The 20,481-nt window shown below is 57.5% G+C and overlaps 3 protein-coding genes across 5 annotated transcripts; 2 read left to right on the top strand and 1 right to left on the bottom strand.

Moving 5' to 3' along the window:
* The first annotated feature begins 6 nt into the window (after positions 1–6).
* Positions 7–3,517, top strand: LOC309858667 (zinc finger protein 688-like). 3 transcript variants are annotated; one of them, XM_082751373.1, is made up of 3 exons: positions 7–884; positions 1,049–1,162; positions 2,366–3,517. In XM_082751373.1, exons 1-3 carry the CDS (start codon positions 800–802, stop codon positions 2,884–2,886), a joined length of 720 nt encoding a protein of 239 aa, XP_082607499.1. In that variant the 5' UTR covers positions 7–799; the 3' UTR covers positions 2,887–3,517. The 3 variants fall into 3 exon arrangements, with proteins under 3 accessions (XP_082607499.1, XP_082607500.1, XP_082607498.1); XM_082751372.1 differs by having other exon boundaries at positions 10–747; XM_082751374.1 differs by lacking the exon at positions 1,049–1,162 and having other exon boundaries at positions 8–747.
* LOC309858668 (uncharacterized protein) lies at positions 1,664–9,273 on the bottom strand (the record flags this gene model as incomplete). The annotated part of the gene is made up of 3 exons (XM_082751375.1): positions 1,664–3,400; positions 7,659–8,668; positions 8,910–9,273. 2 exons carry the CDS (start codon positions 9,271–9,273, stop codon positions 7,686–7,688), a joined length of 1,347 nt encoding a protein of 448 aa, XP_082607501.1. The 3' UTR covers positions 1,664–3,400; positions 7,659–7,685.
* A 3,071-nt stretch (positions 9,274–12,344) lies between these two features.
* Positions 12,345–17,354, top strand: ZNF764 (zinc finger protein 764). The gene is made up of 3 exons (XM_082751371.1): positions 12,345–13,246; positions 13,402–13,515; positions 14,300–17,354. The coding sequence occupies exons 1-3, from the start codon at positions 13,078–13,080 to the stop codon at positions 15,214–15,216; spliced, it is 1,200 nt and encodes a 399-aa protein (XP_082607497.1). The 5' UTR covers positions 12,345–13,077; the 3' UTR covers positions 15,217–17,354.
* The last annotated feature ends 3,127 nt before the right edge of the window (positions 17,355–20,481 follow it).

The raw sequence follows: 20,481 nt of genomic DNA, 5'->3' as shown, positions 1-20,481 counted from the left end.
TCTGCGGGCCAATCACCGGCCGCCGGGCCGCGCCCGCGAAGAGCGGTACTGGAAGCCGCGGCTCGTCCATCTTTCTTGAAGGCAGGAACGTCCCGCCCCCCAGGCCACGCCTCTGTGTTCCGTCCCCGCCTCCCCTAAAAGCCCCACCTGCAGCGGCCATTGCAGTTGAGGGCAAGCGGCCGCGGAGGCTAGAGAAGCCGGGCAGGCGCCATGTTTGGTGTGATCCCGGAATGGCGCCCTTCAGAGCATCCACTGACAGCTGAAGCCAGGATGTCGCCATATTTTCGGAAGACACCTTCCGGGTCCCCAAACCGGGCCAAGTCCAGGGGGCCATGCAGTGAATAAACACCGAGGGATTTTGTTTGTCCCCTCCCCAACCCCCGAATCCCTAGCGACCAGCTACCTCGGGGCGCTCGACGGCGTTCGGACGCCGAGGCTGGGCGGGGCCCGACCTCCGGAGCCCTCCCTGCGGACGACGAGAGCGGAGGCCGCGCGCGGGGAGGCGGTGGCCTCGGGGACGGGACGGCCACGGCGCGGGGCCGGGAGGCCCCATGGCGCCGCCCCCAGCCCCGCTTCTGGCGCTGATACCGGGGGAGCCCGGGCCTGGGTGCAAGGAGCCCGGGGCCGTGAGCTTCGCGGACGTGGCCGTGTACTTCTCCCCGGAGGAGTGGGGCTGCCTGCGGCCCGCGCAGAGGGCCCTGTACCGGGACGTGATGCGGGAGACCTACGGCCACCTGGGCGCGCTCGGTGAGGCCCCGGGTCAGAGCCCCCCTCCTCCTTCACTGGGCTCACAGGGGAGATGACGCGAGGACCGAGAGGACTGTGCGCCCTCGTCCCACACCGTCCCGCCAACAGCACCAGCCGCCTCGCTCCCAGGGCTTCAGGTTAGGGAGCGCTTCCACCCAGCAGCCGCTTCCTTCAGGCAGGAGCACTGCAGACCCTGGCCGCGCTGAGCCCAAGTTCTGAGGAGGTGTCCTTACCCTGGCAGGGGGTGCCATCGGCCCAGGACAGCCTCTCAAGCCCCACTGTGATCCCTGTTCTCTCCCAGGATTCCCAGGCCCCAAACCAGCCCTCATCTCTTGGATGGAACAGGAGAGTGAGGCTTGGAGCCCCGCCGCCCAGGATCCTGAGGAGGGGGAGAGCCTGGGAGGAGCTCGGAGAGGTGAGGGATTGTCCCAAGTCTCCCCCACTTGGCGCTCCAGGGCTTCCTGCCCCACGAAGTTTTCCTTTAGATGCCCACTTCCAGCAGCCCTGAAGGAATTCAAGACCCTCTGCCCCCGGCCCATGCTGGATACTAAAGGAGAGAGAAGGCAGACCTGGTGCAAGGTTTCAGAACTCGGGATGGTCCTCATTTTAGGACCAGAGTGGGCGAGTCAGGACCCCAAGTCCCAGACTCCGGTTTCTAGGGCCCTCTTGGAGAAAACACCGCTCATTCTCCCCTTTCAGGCACAATGAAAACCTAGGAATGCACGGGGCTTCAGGTCTGCCTTTCACATTCCTCAAGCAAGGCAAAGTGGGACCAGAGGGGGGACAAGGGAAAATGCCCAACAACGGCAACAACCTCACCATCTCCCCTCCCACCCCTTAGCAGAGTGACCTTGAGCCAAGATGCTTCCTCATCTGTACAAGTTTTATCCTATAAAAAATCGAGCAAACACAATAGTAATAGCTATTGTTTTATTGAGCATTTACTAAATGCCTAACATGCTTCTCCTGATTTAATCCTCCCAACAACCCTGTGAAGTAAAGAAACCATTGATTCCCATTTGAAACATGAGAGGCAAGACCCGGATAAGTCACTCTTAGGAGATGGGAAATTTGTTGATCATCCTTCAAAGGCTGTGTGTCAGTCGCTGGGGAGGACTTTGCTGCTGCTTCCCTAACTATAAGAACCCTATAACCTGAGAGGATGTAAGCAAATGTGTTTTAAAATGTATCTTGGGGGTGGGGGGCACCTGCGTGGCTCAGTCCTGAAGCATCTGCCTTCGGCTCAAGTCATGATCCCAGTCCCCCCCAGTCCCCCCCAGTCCCCGGGATCCACCCTGTATCAGGCTCACAGGGAGCCTCCTTCGCCCTCTCCAGTTCCCCCATGCTTGTGTTCCCTCTCTCGCTCTCTCTGTCATAAATAAATAAAATCTTAAAAAAGAAATGAATGAAATGTATCTTGGGGCGCCTGGGTGGCTCAGTCAGCTGAGCTGCCCTTGGCTCAGGTCATGATCCCAGGGTCCTGGGATCCAGTCCCACATCAGTCTCTCTGCTCGGCAGGGAGCCTGCTGCTCCCCTCACTTGTGCTCTCGCTCTGTCAAATAAATAAGTAAAATCTTTAAAAAATAAGATAAAATATCTCTTACTTTCCATTTCCCAGGAGACGCCCCAAACAAGAAGAAAGCCGCACGGGAAGAAGGGCCGGGAGCCAAGGGACCCAGAAAGCCCCCCGGCAAGGAGCCTTCGGAAGAGCTGGTTAAGCACAACCCCGACTGGACCGTCAGAAAAGCTTCGCGCAGAGCACAGCCGGCCACCAGTGCCGCCTGGCACCAGAACACAGGCGTGCAGTCCTCAGCCCCGGCGGCCAGCGTGGACACTCAGGACAGCCAGCGGCGGCACGTGTGTGCGGACTGCGGCCGCCGCTTCACCTACCCGTCCCTGCTGGTCAGCCACCGGCGCATGCACTCCGGCGAGCGGCCCTTCCCCTGCCCCGAGTGCGGCATGCGCTTCAAGAGGAAGTTCGCGGTGGAGGCGCACCAGTGGATCCACCGCTCCTGCTCTGGGGGGCGGCGGGGCCGGAGGCCTGGCATCCGGGCTGTGCCTCGGGCTCCGGTGAGGGGTGACCGGGACCCACCTGTGCTGTTCCGACACTACCCAGACATCTTTGAGGAGTGCGGGTGAGCCCCTCGCGCAGGCTGGAGTTGAGCCTGAACCAACTGGACTGCCTGAGCCCGGAGGGGGGCTCCCGTGGCAGGGGTTTGGGAACCGAAATTCATCCCTTGGGCTTCCCTCAAGGATCCCTCAAGTTTCAAAACTTGTAAAAAAAAAAAAAAGTGCCTGTAAAGATACAAATAGATTAAACTTGACCCTACTTGCCCCAGTATTTCTAAAAAAAAAAAAAAACAAAAACAAAGAGTAGAGTGAGATGCTGGACCTTTCTCAAAGTGTTAATCTCAGGCTTTACCGTTGCCTCAGAAACTCACCCCTTGCTGCTGCTCTACATCAGAGGCAAAGGCGGAGGGGACTAAGGCCTGGGGAGGGGCCCCAGGACCCAGGGGTGGTCCAGCCCCACAGCAGTGAGCCTGGGAAGTGACGTGGGTGAAAAAGAGCACCGATGCCCAGATCTAGTCTCCGCAGCTTGTCCCCAGGCACAGCCGGCAAGTCACATGCTGTCCCTGAGCCTCCGCTCCCTCATCTGTAAAATAAAGATTAAAAATAGCTACCTCAAGGGGTTACTGTGAAGGCTGGAACTTTAACAAGATAATATGTAGGACACAGTAAATGTGCAATAAACATTTGTTGAAAGAGTGAACTGTCGTTGACATTTTATGCTTCAGAAAATGGAAAGAAGCCTGCTAAGGAGACAGGGCGTGGACATCAAAGCCATATTTTGCAGATGAGTAAACTGAGGCTCTGAGGGATTTTCTCAAAGCATCATGACTATAATGCAGCAAAGCTGGACAAAGCTGACACGGTGCCTAGTTATCTACCACTTTCTACGGCAGTTACATCTCGGCAGGAAACAGAGCAGGGGCTCTGGTGAGGGTGAGGTGGAAACTGGGGTCTGGGCAGGGGCCTAGTCCTGCCTTCCCGGGGGAGTCTTAGCAGGAGATGGAGAGTCCCACCAAGGCCAGTGACCTTGCACTTAGAAAGTGCTGTCAACATTCAGGGGCCGCAGACTGTGTGGCTGCTGTGGGGGAGATGGCCAGGTGGTACGGGAGTTCCAGGCTGGGGCAGGCAGGTCCCATCCACTCATTCACTCATTCACTCAGCAAACACGATGTGACGCTCCTGTGGGTTTCGTGCTGGGCTCCAGTGACACTGGGACTTGGGTCCCCTGTTCCATGGTGATCGAGACTAGGTTGGAAGAGGTCCAGAGGGACCACCTAACCCATCCTGGCTGCTGATCCACCAGGAAATGTGGCTTGGAGAGGAGATGGTTGTGCTTCCCATATCATGACTAGGAAGTCTAGTAGAAACAGAGGGAATAGCGGAGTAGGAATTGTTGTGGGGGTAGATTTTCAGGCACAGGGAGCCTTGCTTCATAGAAAGGATGAAGATGGGCACAGTGCAGAGTCGGTGCTTGCCCCACCTCTCTGTGCCTTAGTTTCTTCATCTGTGAAACCTGCATAATAACAGCACCTACCTCCTAGGAGTGATGTACGGATTAAATGAGATAATACAGAAGAAGGCCTCGCATGTTAGTGTTCAGTAAACGCTGGTTACTGTTACTCCGAAACAGTATGGGAGGAAGGCAAAGAGGAGACCCGGGAGGTTCCCTGGAGGAGGAGGTTCAAACTGGCCTTGAAGGATGGGGAAGATTTCAACCGTGTCTAGGGAATGGTCAGCAGTTCCACCTGAGTGACAACTAGGTAAAGGGTCCTAGAAGACACACACAGCAATCTGGGAAGGCCACAGATCCCTGCAGGAGGGCTTGAGGTTTGCCGGGTAGGCACTGAGGAGCCATAGACAGGTCTCTAACAGGAGCAGGGGTATTTGACCAGCTCTGTCGGAAGATGTGACCCACGCAGGAGACTAGACTTGAGATCTGTTGGGCATCGGCTACCAGCTAGAGGTGAGCAGGAGCTGGGACCAGGCTAAAAAGCAAGATTTTTCTTGCAGCTGCCTTTGTTTGCTGACCTGGGGGCTGGGGAGGAAGATACTCAGGAGAGGCTCTGCCAGAGAATCGGCCCGACTTAGTGACTCGCGGTCGGAGCCGTGAACAAGTACATTCCAGGGGGGTCGAGTATGAAGAGCTGGAGCAAGGGATCCTGAGGGCCTGGCGAGGGGCCGTCAGGCAGGAGTGGGACAGTGTGGAGGACAAGGGATGACCAGTACTGGAGAGGGCTGAGGCGAAGAGAAGGTGGGGCTGCAGCGGAGAGGCAGCCCGGGGAGAGGGACCTGGCACCGTGTGTGGGGCCGGAGCAGCCAGGTCGGCACTCGGCCCAGTGAGGGCTTTCTTTTCTTTTCTTCTTTTCTTTTCTCTTTTCTTTTCTTTTCTTTTCTTTTTTCTTTTCTTTTCTTGTTTATCCATTTAACAAATACATTCTAAGCATCTGCTGTGTACCAGGCACTATTCTGTGTGCCGAGATACAGCGTGGAGAACAAAATGAACTGTGTGGAGCTTACGTTCGAGAAGGGTGGGGTAAAACTAGTGATGAGCCAGCATGTGAGTAAGACAGGCAAGTGGGGCCCCTGGCTGGGTCAGTCCGCTAAACGTCTGCCTTTGGTTCGGGTCATGATCCCAGGCTCCTGGGATCGAGCCCCCTGTGGGGCTCCCTGCCCAGTGGGGAGCCTGCTTCTCCCTCTGCCTGCTGCTCCCGCTCTCTCTTTCTCAAATACATAAATAAAATACAAAAAAGGTAAGACAGAAAAGTGATAAGCCAGTACAGGAGACAAGTTATTATAACTGTAAATGATGAGTACTACAAAGGTACAGAGGATGTCTTCAAGCATCTGTTGCAGACGGGTACTTAGGCTGGTCTTGGTGTGCAACTGAACTGAGACCCCAATGAGGAGAAGGACCCAAGGGGAAACAGGTCAGGTGGCGGGTTGTGGGAGTGGGGCAGTGCAGGATTTCAGAGGCTGGGAGTTAGGGTAGGGGGGCTGGGGAATGTTCCCAAACAGAGGAAGTAGCAGGTGCCCTGCCCTGAGGTAGGGACGAGTTTGGGTGAGGTGCAGAAAGGACCCTGGTGACTGCATTGAGGAACTGAGTGGAGAAGAATCACAGATGACCTCGGAGGGGAAAGGCAGTGGGTTATAGAACTCTGGTTTGCCATGGTGCCAAATCTAGATTTGATTCTAAACATATTGGAAAACCACTGGGTTGTGTTTGTTTTTGCCTTGTGGTAAAATACAGCAAAATTTGCCATTATATATATATATATATGGTTTTTTAAAAAAAAGATTTTATTTATTTGACAGGCAGAGATCACAAGCAGGCAGAGGGAGAAGGGGGGAAGCAGGCTCACTGCTGAGCAGAGAGCCCGATGCAGGACTCGATTCCAGGACCCTGAGACCATGAACTGAGCCGAAGGCAGAGGTTTTAACCTACTGAGCCACCCAGGTGCCCCTAAAAAAAAAATATATATATATATATATATTTTTTTTTTTTTAAGATTTTATTTATCTGACAGACAGAGATCACAGGCAGGCAGAGAGGCAGGCAGAGAGAGAGGGAGAAGCAGGCTCCCCGCTGAGCAGAGCCCGATGCAGGGCTTGATCCCAGGACCCCGGGATCATGACCTGAGCCAAAGGCAGAGGCTTTAACCCACTGAGCCACCCAGGTGCCCCCCAATATTTTATTTTTTAAGATTTTCTTTACTTGACAGAGAGACAGACAGTGAGAGAGGAAATACAAGCAGAGAGAGTGGCAGAGGGAGAAGCAGCCTTCTCACCAAGGAGGGAGCCTGATGTGGGGCTCGATCCCAGGACCCTGGGATCATGACCCGAGCGGAAGGCAGATGCTCAATGACTTAGCCACCCAGGCGCCCCTCAACTATTAAGTATAGAGTTTAGTGGCATTAAGTACAATGCGAGCACGCGCCCATCACCAGCAGCCCCTCTAGAACGTTTCCATCTTCCCCAGCTGAAACCTGTACCCCTTAAACACTATGTCCCCACCCGTCCCCCCCCCCCCACCATTCCATTTTCTCTCCCTCCGAGTCCGACTCTTCTAGGGACCTCACGGGTAATGTGGCTTGCAAACCCACTCTGGCCACTCTGGGAATGGACTGCAGTGGGGCAAGCAGAACGGAGATGGGGAGTCGCAGCAGGTCGGAGGGGGACACCGGGAGCGGAGGGGACAGGACAGGACGTGGGGGCTGAGAGCATCACGTAAGCCAGGAATGGTGCTAAGAGTTTCGGCTGAGTGAGGAGGCGGAGGGAGGGCCCGTTCCTGGGGTGACCCGGGGTGGCGAGGCGAGGACAGGGAGGGCCGCGGCACTGCGGAACCGGAAGGGGGCTCCGGGGGCTGCGGGGTTCAAAGGCTGAAGCAGGTTTAGGAAGCTGGGGGTGGAACAGGTTTCTTGGCTGAGGAGAGCGTCGGGGGCCATGGGGAAGAAGGCTCCGTCCTTTCCGCGGACGTTCAGGGAAGTGCTGCCGCCCAGAGCCCGCTCTGCGAAGGGCTGCGGCCCCAGACGGGGGGACCTTACCTAAGATCGCACAGCGCGAGTCCCCGGATTCTTGCTCTTTTCCCTGGGCCAGGCTGCGGCGCTGCCGGCTGGGAAGGCCAAGAGCAGGAGGCCCGGAGACCAGCCGGGCGACCCTGGGGTCACAGCAAGGGTCGGAGCGAGAGGAACCGCGGGTGAGAGCCGCAGCCGGGCACCTTCAGTGCAGCCGGGCGCCACCCGCCCCGGGGCAATTTCACAAACCGCCTCAACACCCGAATGACTTTTTTTTTTTTTTTTTTTTTTTGCCCTGACACGACCCTTACATACAACCCCTTTACTTACTGTCAATACTCAGCACAGCCCATCATTTCAGGTTTCCCCTCTGTGCACGTACATAACGGCATGGAGTTGCAGAGGCGGCCGAGCCGCGCTCCTGACCCCCCAGGCCGCTGCCCGCAGGCCACTCCGCATTTCGACTGCGTCCTGGGGGCCTCGCTCTGTGGCTGCGGAGCCTGTGCCTTGAGTTATTCGAGGCACGACAGCGCGGGGTTCTGGAGTCAGCCTGGCTGGGTCTGAATCCTGGCTTGCGAGCTGGGGGGCCTGGGCAAGGTCACCCCTCTGAGCCCCGGTTTCTGGCCGAGGGACGGGCGGCTCGGGGAGGGCACGGGCGCGAGCGCTTCCGACGGCTCCACGCAGCGATCGAGTGCGCGGAACGCCCCGGACCGACGTCTGCGCCCGAGCGCGGAGCCCACCGCCGCCCTGCGCGGCCGGCCCGGGGAGAGCGCTCGCGGGGCACCGTCGGGTGTGGCAGCGAATGGGCCGGGTCACGCCTCTACGTCCCCACCACCGTCCCTTCCGCGGGGGACGCGGCTCAGCGCGAAGCCGGCGGTTGCTCTCCTGGAACAGGCCTGGGGCAGGCGGTGCGCGGCGGCGGAAAGGCTCCCACGGGGCGTCCAGCCGCTCCGGAACCGACGCGCCGCCCGGCCTGGGCAGCCGCCCGACGGCCGTTTCCTCTTCGGTCACAGCCCAAGTCCGAGGCCTTCCGAGGCCTGCGGCCCAGTGTCCTGGGCGAGGGAGCGAACGTGTGGAAATAGGCTGTGTGTGGACGGAGGGCGTGGGGGCGCCCCAGAATATCGCGACGGAAGAGTGGAGACACGAACGAGCCAAAGAGACCAGGTCACTAAATGGGCTTTCTGAAGGGGACTGGGAGAGAGTCGCCAGGTCGAGGCCCCTGAATCCTGGCCCCTTGTCCCCCCGTTCGGACCTCCAGCCGCCGGCGGCCGTCACACTCCGGAGCCGCCTCCCGTCTCCCCGGAGCGCCGGGGCCGAGACGCCGAAGCGGCCGCGGCCATCTTAACTGTGGGCACGTGGCGCCCCCGAGGGGCTTGCGGAGCGGAAGATCGCCCGAGAGCGTCACCAACCAGGTCATCAATGCCAGGCCCCCAGGGACTCGGCTAAATGCTTCTCTAAAACTGAAAAACTGGAATGCCGCCTTCTTTTCTGAGGGCGCCTTCGTTTTGTCCGTCGCGGGACCACCGAGCTCGCGGAACCGACCGCTTCTAGCTGTCCTAGAGCGGCCACAGCCGCGGTTACTTCCGGTCGCCCCGCTCGCCGGAGGCCGGATCCTGGGTCCCCAGCGTGGGGGTCCCTGGCCTCGCTCCCGGCTTCGTGCGCGGAGGCCGGGCGGGAGGGAGGAGGGGGAATGCCCGGGGCCGTGAGCTTCGGGGAGGCGGCCGCGGATTCCCTTCCCGAGGAACGGGTGTCTCCGGCGCGCGCGGAGGCCGGCGTGCCTAGACGTGCTGCGGCCGACCGGAGCCCCCCGGGGGCGCTCGCTGAGGTCCGGCCGTGCGGGTCGCTGAAAACCGAGAGGGTCGGACGGGATGCGGAGGCCTGAGTGCCGGGCCGGGCCCCACTCCGCCTCTCGGAGGGCTTCCGTTTCCCGTGACCCCCGCCACATCGGCCCAACCGAAATCCACGAGTGAGCGGCTCTGGCTCTTGGTGGTTCCCCGGGACCGCAGTGTGAAGGCCCGTGCGTGGCTTGCTAACCTCCAGTCCAAGCCCAGCCTCTCCCTACAGCCTAATGATTCCGTTGGCTCTAGCTGCAAGGAACCTTTGGGGGCTTTGGACACACGCCTGGCTTAAGGAGCATAAGCTAACATCTTTCAGTACCCTTTCAAATGGGGTCTTGGAGCCCTTCTGCCCCAAGCAGGAGGTCTCAACTGCAGCTCCTTGTCTAGCTCTCTAACTGCCCGAAGCTCTCTTACCTTTGTCCCCACAGCTCTTAGGCGGCATCTCTCTCCATTAGTGTAAACTTAGAGAAGGGACATTATCTTGGTTCACCCATGCCTCCCAGCACCGAGAACGCCTGGAACAAAGCCTGCCACACAAACGATGCCCAATATGTTGTCATTAGATGAATGAATTGTTTCTGGAGTGATGAGGGTTCTTCTCCAGGATTCCCAGACCCCAAACCAGCCCTCATCTCCTGGCAGAGCAGGTGGCCCAGCTGTGGAGTGTAGATGCTCAGGATCCCCAGGTGGATGTCTGAGAGTAAGAAAGATGAGAACTGGGGGTTATGCTCCAGGTCCAGCTGGAAGGGAAGATGTTTTATTGAACAAGAAATACCATGTAGGGGTGCCTGGGTGGCTCAGCTACTTAAGCGTCTCCCTTTGGTTTGGGTCATGATCTCCAGGTCCTGGGATTGAGCCCCGCATTGGGCTCCCTGCTTAGAGCGGGGGAGAGTCTGGTTCTCTCTCTCCATCTGCTTCTCCTCTCACCCTCCGCTCATGCGCTCGCTCTCTCTCTCTCTCTCACATAAACAAATAAAATCTTTTTTTTAAAAAGATTTTATTTATTTATTCGACAGAGAGAGATTACAAGTAGGCAGAGAGAGAGGAGGAAACAGGCTCCCTGCTGAGCAGAGAGCCCGATGCGGGACTCGATCCCAGGACCCTGAGATTATGACCTGAGCTGAAGGCAGCGGCTTAACCCACTGAGCCACCCAGGCGCCCCTAAACAAAATCTTAAGAAAGAAAGAGAGGGGCACTTGGGTGGTTCAGTGGGCTAAAACCTCTGCCTTCGGCTCATTCATGATCTCAGGGTCCTGGGATCAAGCCCCGCATCTCTCTGCTCTGCAGGGTGCCTGCTTCCCTTCCTCTCTCTGCCTGCATCTCTGCCTACTTGTGATCTCTGTCTGTCAAATAAATAAGTAAAATCTTTAAAAAAGAGAGAGAAAAGAACAAAAGAAAAAGAAAGACCATCTGTATGTCCCTTACTGTGTTCTGCTGCCTTGAATTTATGATACCCACTGGAGACTAGAATCTTGGCCTTCTCCTTTTCACTAATTGACTGAGGCATCCAGGATTCCCAAGGTCAGGTCACACCTCACAGATTATCCAATCTCTAGGTCAGTGGCAGTGTATGAATTAAAGTTTACTTTGGAAGCAGTTCACCTTTCTGTCTCTAAGTGGTTGTGCCTTGTAACAGCTGTTCCTCTGGTTGAGGGTATCTCTTTGGGTTGGTCCTGAAGTGGGAATGTCCTTGACTTCCTGTGACCCCCTCAACTGGTCAACACAATCTAGGTGGGTGCTTCCAGGGGCTAAGCACCCATCTGCACTTGTGAAAGTTGATTCTGTCACCTGAACATTTAGTTGAGTTTGACTGAACTGGACCAGAATTAAATTTTGAATCTCCTGTGTTTCAAAGGGCCACTCAGAAAAAGTGATGTATTTGGAAGAAACCAGCAGAAGGAGTCTATTGGGGAGTTGTCCTGAGCCTCCAGGGACACTAGCTTAGTGTCTGAGCCTGGGGTCAAAGCATCCAGGTGGACAGGCCTTTCCCAAGCCCCAACTGTAGACCCAGCCTCAGTGACTTGTACTCACACAGCACCTGCCCGAGAGCAGGCACACTCTGCCATGACCTTTCACCTGACTCAGTGCATTCTGGAGACAAGCCTTTGTCCGTGCCTAGTGTGGCACCTGTTTCTGCCACAGCTAGTACCTCTCATGCTACCTGCTGACTCACACAGGTGAGCTGTCTTATTCCTGTCCACAGTGTGGAAGGTGCCTCAGGCAGAGGACCACCAGTAGACCCCAGTGCCAGCCTGGTGCCGTGGACCTCAAGGGCTGACACACAGGTGTGAACTCTGCCCTGGGCTCTTTCTCATGAGCGTCCGGACCCACCTGTGAGTTTCCAGCACCAACCAGACCTCTTCCGGGCCTGTGTGTGAGAGGCATCACCGTGAAGGGTGGGCACTGACATGATAAAATGCCATTACTCTTACTGAAGTTTTGTGGTTTTGTTTTTCTCCTTGTGTCCTTCAGGGACCTGAGGCTAGGGGTAACTAGGGCTCAGTCAAGTCCCTGGGCAAATCTGCTTCCTTACCTTTTCCCAGGCTTTTTGTCTTTTCCTTTTCCCCTTTCTGCTTTGATCACCTCTACTTGCCCAGCTCCTGTAGTGGGGGGAGAAGCATCCACCAGATACAGTGCGTTAGGCAGAAGCCTCAGGAAGACCTCTGGAAGGCGGCAAGCAGAGAGAAGCTCCAGACTAGACCCCAGACCTGGTGAGGGGAGGTGCATTTCCAAGAGGTATGTGAAATGCAGTGATTTGGGCAGCCAAAGGAAAATTATCAAGTCTTCTTAAGGTAGAGTATTTATGGGGCACCTGGATGGCTCAGTGGGTTAAGCCTCTGCCTTCCACTCGGGTCATGATCTCAGGGTCCTGGGATGGAGCCCAATGGGTTCCCTGCTCAGCAGGGAGTCTGCTACCCCCCCCCCCCCGCTTCTCTGCCTACTTGTGATCTCTGTCAAATAAATAAAAAAATTTTTTAAGAAAAAAGGTAGAGTATTTACGAAGGCATGTGGGGACACAGAGACCGCCATCATAAATGTGGAGTGAGAGAGGGAGGTTGGAGGTAGGAAGGGTAGGGAGCGTTGATGGCATTTGCTCGTAAGGACCCCGGGAGGAGCAGGCAGGGAGAAGGAGGAGATGATGAGCTCAGCGGAGCCCCGCCTAGTGCGAGGCGCTGGGGTGCGGTGCGGGGTGGCTCCGCGATCAGCGCTTGGGAGCCAGGCCTGAGCCAGAAGCAAACAGATGTTTGCGAGGCCTCCTGCAGGGCCCGTGCGGAGGAAGGAAGCCTGCAGAACGCGGGTCTTTCTTTTTACAGCCCTTCCCCTACCCCCCGCCCCCGCCGCCCCCACGATCTCCTGAGACAGAAGCTCCCAGAACCTCGGGCTCGAAGAAGCTTCCGGCAGAGGCGGTTCTCCACGCCCCGCTCCGCTCCGCACTGGGAGAAGCGCGCTGTCGCCCGAGGACAGGCCCAGAGCCGGAAACCCGCTTAGGAAGGTCCCGGCGACCACCGGTCGCGAGAAATTCCCGAGGGCGGAGGGGCGGGGTCGGCGCGTCCCGCCTCCGGGCCGCGGCGGGGCTGAGGCCGCACCTCCCAGCGCGGCGGGCGGTGCGGGCCCTCGCGGGCCAAGGGGGGCCCAAGGCCGCGCTCCCGCCCTGGTCGCCGTCGCGGCCATTTTGGCTGAGGGCCGGAGGACAAAGCCTGGGGACCCCGGGGAGGCGCCATCGGGGCTCGGCTGCGTCGCTGGTCGTTCGCGCGCCGCGTGGCCGCCATTCCCGGCCGCCGCTCTGTGCCCCTGCGCCCGCGGCTCTCGGTCTTTCCCGGGGGGCCCTCGGGGGCTCGGCTGCTGCGGCTTCGGCCCGGCGGGTCCACGGACCCCGGCCCGGCCCCACGGACCCCGGCCCGGCCCCGGCCATGTCGCCGCTGCGGACCCCGCTCCCCGCGTGGGAACCGGTCGGCGCCGTGAGCTTCGCGGACGTGGCCGTGTACTTCTCCCCGGAGGAGTGGGGCTGCCTGCGGCCCGCGCAGAGGGCCCTGTACCGGGACGTGATGCGGGAGACCTACGGCCACCTGGGCGCGCTCGGTGAGGCCCCGCCCCCTCGCCCCGGCCCCGCCCCCGCCTCCTCCCCCGCCCAGCCTCCCGGGCGGGCGCCGGCCGTGGGAGGCCCGAGGGCCCGGGATCCGGGGGCGCGGGGGGCGGCCTCCCGGCAGCGTGGGCTTTGCGTTCTCCTCCTCCAGGCTTCCGAGGCGCCAAGCCAGCTCTCATCTCCTGGGTGGAGGAAGAGGCCGACCTGTGGGGCCCGGCGGCCCGGGATCCGGAGGCGGGAGCGTGTCCGCCAGCAGCGGACGCAGGTGACGTGTTGGGGACTGCGTTCCCGGGGACCGCCTCTGGGCCAGCGCCGTCCAGCTGCCCTCGGCCAACACCCTCCCTGCGCCTCCTGTTCTTCCCTGAGTTGCTTTCCCTGCTGAGGTTTCCTGGCCGGCCCCTGCCTCTCTGCAGGGTTCGGCCCCGAAAGGGGCTGGGAGGGTGGCCCCCGCCTCTGCTGGCGCGCAGGACCTGGCGCACCTGCCTCTCCAGCGGTCTGCGCCGCTCTCCTCTTGTGGAAGCTCTGTGGGGCGTCCCCTCCTGCAGCTCCCCTGCACTCCAGCTGCTCTGCCACCTCTTGTGTTTCCGGACCCTTCGTCCCGTTGTCGTTTTGTGGGCGCCTCCTTTCTCTTGGGTTCCACTGTTTACTTCCTCGGTTTGTCCTGGCACTGTAGCCCCTCCCTTGAACTTGTCAGTGCTGGCCACCTTCCTGCCTCTCCTCCACTGTTCCTGCTGCGCAGAGTGTCCTGAGACCTCCACTCATCCTCCGTGACCCGGCGGAGATGTCCCCTCTGCTCCGATTTCCCCAGCTCAGAGGCAGAAGGTATGGTGCCTCTTCCCTCCTTCCTTCATCTCCAGGTCTCTTCTGTCCTCTGCAGCCCAGGAGAAGGTGCCACTCCGAGCTTCCCTGCCTGTCCCCAGCCGAGTCCCAGAGGCTGCAGTGGGTCCAGAAGGTGGCTGTGTCTAGAAGGCCTTTCTGTCACCATTTGAGGTTTGGCCTTAAGGACCAGGGTAAGCCAGGGTCTGAGCTCTCCCCTTACCTCCCAGCAGGTTCCAGAAACAAAGAAGAGAAAAGGCAAGGAGAAGGGACTGAGGCCCTGGAGAAGAGCCTTTCTGTGGAAGCCGGGCCTCCTGGACTGAAGGCTCTAATGCACAGTTCTTCTGCTGGGCTCCCTTATAGCGTGGAGCAGCCGTCCAAGGCACCTCGCCGGGGTCGCCCCCGACTCTGTGCCCACCCCCCTGTCCCAAGAGCCGACCAGCGTCATGGCTGCTCCATGTGTGGGAAGAGTTTTGCCTGGCGCTCTACACTGGTGGAGCACCAGTATACGCACACGGGTGAAAAGCCCTTCCGCTGCCCGGACTGTGGCAAGGGCTTCAGCCAGGCCTCCTCTCTGAGCAAGCACCGGGCCATCCACCGCGGGGAGCGGCCCCACTGCTGCCCGGACTGTGGCCGGGCCTTCACCCAGCGCTCTGCCCTCACCACTCACCTTCGGGTCCACACGGGCGAGAAGCCCTACTGCTGTGCCGACTGCGGCCGCTGCTTTAGCCAGAGCTCTGCCCTCTACCAGCACCAGCGGGTCCACAGTGGCGAGACTCCCTTCCCCTGCCCAGACTGTGGCCGTGCCTTTGCACATGCGTCAGACCTTCGGCGCCACATTCGCACGCACACAGGCGAGAAGCCCTACCCGTGCCCAGACTGTGGGCGCTGTTTCCGGCAGAGCTCCGAAATGGCAGCCCATCGGCGTACCCACAGCGGTGAACGCCCCTACCCCTGTCCCCAGTGCGGCAGGTGCTTCGGCCAGAAGTCAGCCATGGCCAAGCACCAGTGGGTCCACAGGCCCGGTGCCGGGGGACACAGGGGCCGGGGTGCCAGTGTGTTGCCTGTGCCTCTGGCCTCCAGCCAAGAGGACCTGGACCCACCTGTGAGCTTCCAGCACTACCCAGAAATATTCCAGGAGTGTGGGTGATGGTCTCAAAGATGTCCAGGCAAAGGGTGACGATCTAGACATTGCCTGAGGCCCAGGTTGGGCTCAGGGGCCTGAACTTCTGTGGCAGCTCTAAGGAGGTCCCAGAATTCCAGGCAAAAGGTGGACCGGGGGAATGAGGACCCTTTTCTCTTAGGCCTTCACAAGCTTGATCAGCTGCCACCTTGCTCCCTGTGGTCCCAGACCCTAGACACCTCTCTGTTCCGTGAGGGCTGAGCTAAGCACGTGCACAAGACCTCCACTGTGGGGAAGGAAAAGCTGGTTTCCCACTTAGACACGTTAAGAGGATTGAGGGAGAAGAGACGTTTGCTGTATCCATTGTCTTACTGCCGGAGTTAAAAACTGATGGCCACGAATCTGGCTTGTAGCAACCTTTCACAAACTCTTTTCGGTCCAACCAACATTTAAAAATGTTACAGATCATGGTTAAGACTTAAAAGGATATTTCACACAAAAATTCAGGTTTCTGGCCTCTTTGGAAAAAGCCAAGGATTTGGCAACTTGACCTGAGCTCCCACAAAAGCACAGTTGGCAGGAGGTACCGGGCAGCTGCTTGGCCTTCCCGGCTTGCAGCCAGCGTCAGCTGGCCCTCGTCCCCGCTTGTCCTTGTCCTGGTACAGCAGGCCCTCTCCGCTGGCCATTTTCCCCTTGTTTTCCTGACCCGTTGGGCTCCTGGAGTCATTTGAGTTTGCAGACTGGTGGACAGCATTGGAGAGAAGGAGAAGCAGGCTTTACTTCAGATGTTTGCTTGTATCACGTTCTCTGGTTTACAAAGTCTTGTCCATCAGTTCATTTTGCCCTTGTAACTGCCCGAGGAGGGAACCGTGTAGCTGGGAAAGGACAGCCCAGTCAGGGAGAGGCTCCCAGGGCGCTCTTGTTTTGCGCCAAACCGAGAGGTGTCTCTGCCACACCATGGTAGGACTCTGGGCTGACGGGCAGTTCCTAGTTTTGAAGACGAAGGCTCTCAGTACGCCCTCCAGTCCTCCTTGGGCCTCCCTGGGACAGCCCTAGCGCTCAGGCCTTAGCCTCCCTCCACCCAGCCAGAAGGGACTCCTCACATTTTGGAACTGGAGGAGATCTTAGCTTTTCTATCCTTTTGCATCTGAGGACTCTGAGACTGAGGAAGGCAAACAACTCGTTCAAGGTCACATGCAGAGTGAAACTCCAGGGTTCTTGGTTTACTGCGGTCTTTGCCACACTACTCCTGAGTCCCTTGCCCGTGTCTCAGCCAGGGTTCTGGAGGCATCTGCTCCCTCCCTACGATGGCTCCCAAGCAATGAACCTGGACTAGGGACAGAGGAACCCAATGCCAGTGAAGCCCAGTTCTGAGATGACAGAACAGCCACATAGTAAAGCAAGGCAGGGGAGCAGCCAGCCCGAGAGGAGAGTTCCAGGGCAAGTAGAAGCAGAGCTTCCCTCTTCTCTTTTTACATATCTCCTCGTGAACAAGGAGGGACAAGGCCAGGAACACTTGGGTTTAGTAGCCAAGGGAACGGCTCATCTGTATTCCCAAGCCGGGTCCCTTGTGACTCCATTATTCATCAGCACCCAGTTCCGCTGTGGTCAAAGTCCAGCCCTGACCCACTGACGAAGCAGCAAGCCACAGGCACACTCGTTCCTGCCTCCCTCACCCCCTCAAGGAGGGGCTTATGTCTTCTGCGGGTCTGTGTGCACCTGCCTTCACCCAGCTGTACCCCATATCCTGTCTGGCTTACCCTAGGAAGAAACCAAATTTGTCAACCCAGAGAAGCTTCTAAAGGAAGAGGTAGAAAATTGGGGGGGAAAAGACACTGTTCAGGTCAAATGACCAACTGAATTGATAACAATTTAATCTTCAAACCTGACCCCACCAGGACCCGGCTTACCCTAACATTTATTGGGAGGGTTGGCTCAGGTGCCATCTTGTCACAAGGGAGACATGCAGTGAAAAGAAGCACCTTGGCAACAGGAACTACCCTTGCGCCAGCTTTGAACTCCCTAAAGAGAAGCCAGGGTGCCCTTCCCTTGCCCCACGCTCAGCACTCCCCAGGGAAAGCCCAGCCTGTAGCACCAGCTGTCGAATTCAAAGCCCTATCTGGATCCTGCCCTCAGCTCGCCAATTAAAGTTACCATAATTACTACTTTTCTCCAAGTGCTTTGAAGTTTTCAAGGCTTAGGGCCCCCAAACCAGACCGAGCTCCTCTGCTTCCTGTCCTTGTGACCCGTCTTTCTGCCTTTAATGGACTTGTGAGTGTCAAAATCATGAAATGCATCATGAAACTCACTTAATCGGGAAATTAAGTGAAATGCTTAAGCCTCAGCCTCACTCCATTCTCAGCTCATTTCCTGGCATGGACACCCCCACCAGAGATGGGGCTCCCTTTTCTCTCTGCTACCATAGGTCTTTAAAGGCTAAGACCCCAAAGCACTTTAAGCCAGGAGAGGGTTTTCCTACTGTTCCCTCGGTGCATCAAGAGAAATGCTTGTCTGGAAAAAAACAAAACAAAACAAAAAAACAAAAAACGATTCTGCATAAAGCTCTTGTTGCTGCCAAAAAAAAAAAAAAAAAAAAAAAAAAAAAGAAATGCTTGTGTGAACCATAACAAATGAGCCCCATCCACATGGCCAGATTGAAAGGTCAAAGTCATGACCACATGACCCATTCCTAACTAGTCTAAGCCATGTAAAATAAGGGCAAGTGTTGATTTGAGCTTTTAAAGACCCCTAAACATTTTTTTAAAGGATTTTATTTATTTGAGAGAAAGCACAAGGGGGAGGGTTGGGTGGCAGAGAAGGAGGGAGAACCAGGCTCCGCACTGGGTAGGAAGTTTGATACGGGATGTGGGGCTCCATCCCAGGACCCTGAGATCATGACCCGAGCCGAAGGCAGATGCTTAACCGACTGAGCCATCCAAGCACCCCAACACTCCTAAACATTTTAAAATATTTATGTGTCTCTCTAAGAACAGAATGTATAAAGATGTTTATGACCCAAAGAAGCAAAAGCCTGCTCTAGGCCAGTATTTTTCTTTTTTAAAGATTTTATAAGAAAGGGAGCACAAGCAGTGTGGGAAGGGGCAGAGGGAGAGGGAGAAGCAGACTCCCTACTGAGCGGGGAGCCCAATGTGGGGCTTGATCCTGGGACCTCAGGATCATGACCTGAGCTGAAAGCAGGTGCTTAACTGACTGAGCCACCCAGGTGCCCTTAGGCAAGTGTTTTTCAAAGTGAGGCCTTTCTGCCACAGAATCCCATTCAGTAACTTTAAAACATCACCAGCTCCCTGGGGTCTATATCTGGACTATTAAATCAGAATCTCCAGGGATGGACTCTCATACCTGGTAATGATGCTCTGAACAAAATGTTACACCCCAGCTGCTTTTAGTTTTGCAAATGCCTGAGGTTGGAAGATGAGCCATATACAAAGACTCCCATTTTCTTTGTTCTTCTCAAAGGGGCCTGTGCCATGGTTGAGCTCTTGCTGGGTACCTCAGATCTTCTTGACTATACTGGGGTGTCTCTTGTAGCATCTGACAGAAGGTCCCTTAGAGGGCTTGTCTGCATACAGGGAAAGAGCTGTTCACGCAGGAGTCCCCCTCACACCGAGGACCTTTGTTCAAGTGTCAGTCCATTTGGCCAGACCAGAAGTCTTGTCTGCACATTGAACACCTCGGCCTCAGTGCCGCCGCACACCAGGAATAATGCGGCGGACAAAGTGGCTGCCCAACTGAGCTTTTCCTCACCAGGACACGTGGTAGAATAAGGTCAGTGGACTCTCGCCTCGAATTAGCTGGTGCTGGCTCAAGCTGGAGCCTACATCAGAGGATTCCCTGGTCTTGAGCCTCTCATTGCAATGGGTGAGTGGCTGGCAGGCCGGTTGTTTCTCCAACCCACTGCGTGGATAGTGCTGGAGGAGGCTGCCCGAAGTCAGCGACTCGTCTGCTCTGGGCACTGGGAAGACTGGTTTACCACATGGCAATGTGGGTGCCAAAGCAGCCTGCAGCCTTGGCCTGACCTCCACTACATGTGGGCCTCATGGAGAGGGCTGCAGGCAATAGGATGGGGGTCAGAGCTGCGGTTGGAGGCCTTGCCACACACTGCGCTCTCCTGTGTAAATCTTCTAGTGGGTTAGCAGGTTGGAGGTCAGAGAAGAGAGTCTCGTGAGATTTTTGCTTCTCATTTGTGTGAATGCTTTGGGAATGACCAAAGGGTGCTCCAGGCCCTGCTTCTTCCGTAGTCCGTGCCCTTGTGCGGTGTCCTGCCCATGTGGGGCCTCCAGTGCTGGACGGTGTGAACCATTCTTCACAGAAGGCTTTAGGACAGACAGACAGGGGGTGGGAGACAGGCCTGGAGCTGGAAGCTGTTCCTCTGCAGGGGAGGAAAGTGCTCCTGCTTTATTTGTAGGAAGGTAATTGTGATTCTATGTGTAAGCCTGTTTTCTCTAAGTTCCTACTACTTGCAATTCTCCAGATTCTTGTTATCTCTTTTCAGGAGAGTGGAAGGTGCCATCTTTCCTCCTAAACCAGTTTCTTTCCTTCATTTGTCTGAGAAGGCAACGAGAAAACAGTCTTGGCCTCTGCATCACGCGCACAGCGAGACCTTGGCTCATCAGTGGTCAAAGATCGCTGCCAAAATACCTTCAGCAGCTAGAGTGAAAACCGGGAGAAGCACTGTTTTTCCAGAATCTCTTTCCCTTGATTCACCGCTGCACCGAGGGCAGTGTTGCGGAGGTTTCCTCCTCCAAGCTCCCGTTCCAGCCGGGGCTGGAGAGTGCTTAGCGCCCTCAAAGGCCAGAAGTTTCTCTGCTTCTCCTGAGCTTCACCCCCTCACCTGGAAGTAAGTCCCATAGGATCCCTGCCTCTCCGGGAGAAAATCCAGGAACCGGGGACTAAGGCTCTCATCGGGGAAGGTGGGAGGGACGGGCGAGTCACGGGAAAGCCAGCCGCCTCCCCCGCGGATCGGCCCCGCGGCCCCGGGAACCGCGCGAGAAAGGAAAGGGCTGGCAAAGGAAGCGCGCGGGAGCCCGGGGGGCGGGCGGAGGGTGCCCCCTCCAGATCCCCGGGAGGTCAGACATCGGGACAGTAAACGGGCCGGGAGAAGGTGGGAAACCCCCGGCCGCCCGCGGGGAGGGAGACCCGGGAACCTCCCGCTCAGCGGTCCCGCAGGCCGCGCCGACCGCCGGGTAGGCGGAGCCGGCCCGCCCTCCCCGCACCCAATCAGAAAGGCGCCTCGTGCTCCCCGGCGAGCCGCTGGTGTAGGGAGGAGGCGGG

This window comes from Mustela nivalis (genome assembly GCF_964662115.1).
Source record: "Mustela nivalis genome assembly, contig: HAP1_SCAFFOLD_3136, whole genome shotgun sequence".
Classification (NCBI taxonomy): domain Eukaryota; kingdom Metazoa; phylum Chordata; class Mammalia; order Carnivora; family Mustelidae; genus Mustela; species Mustela nivalis.
The sequence above is the reverse complement of the archived record's forward strand: the minus strand, read 5'-3'. Positions and strand labels throughout refer to the sequence as shown.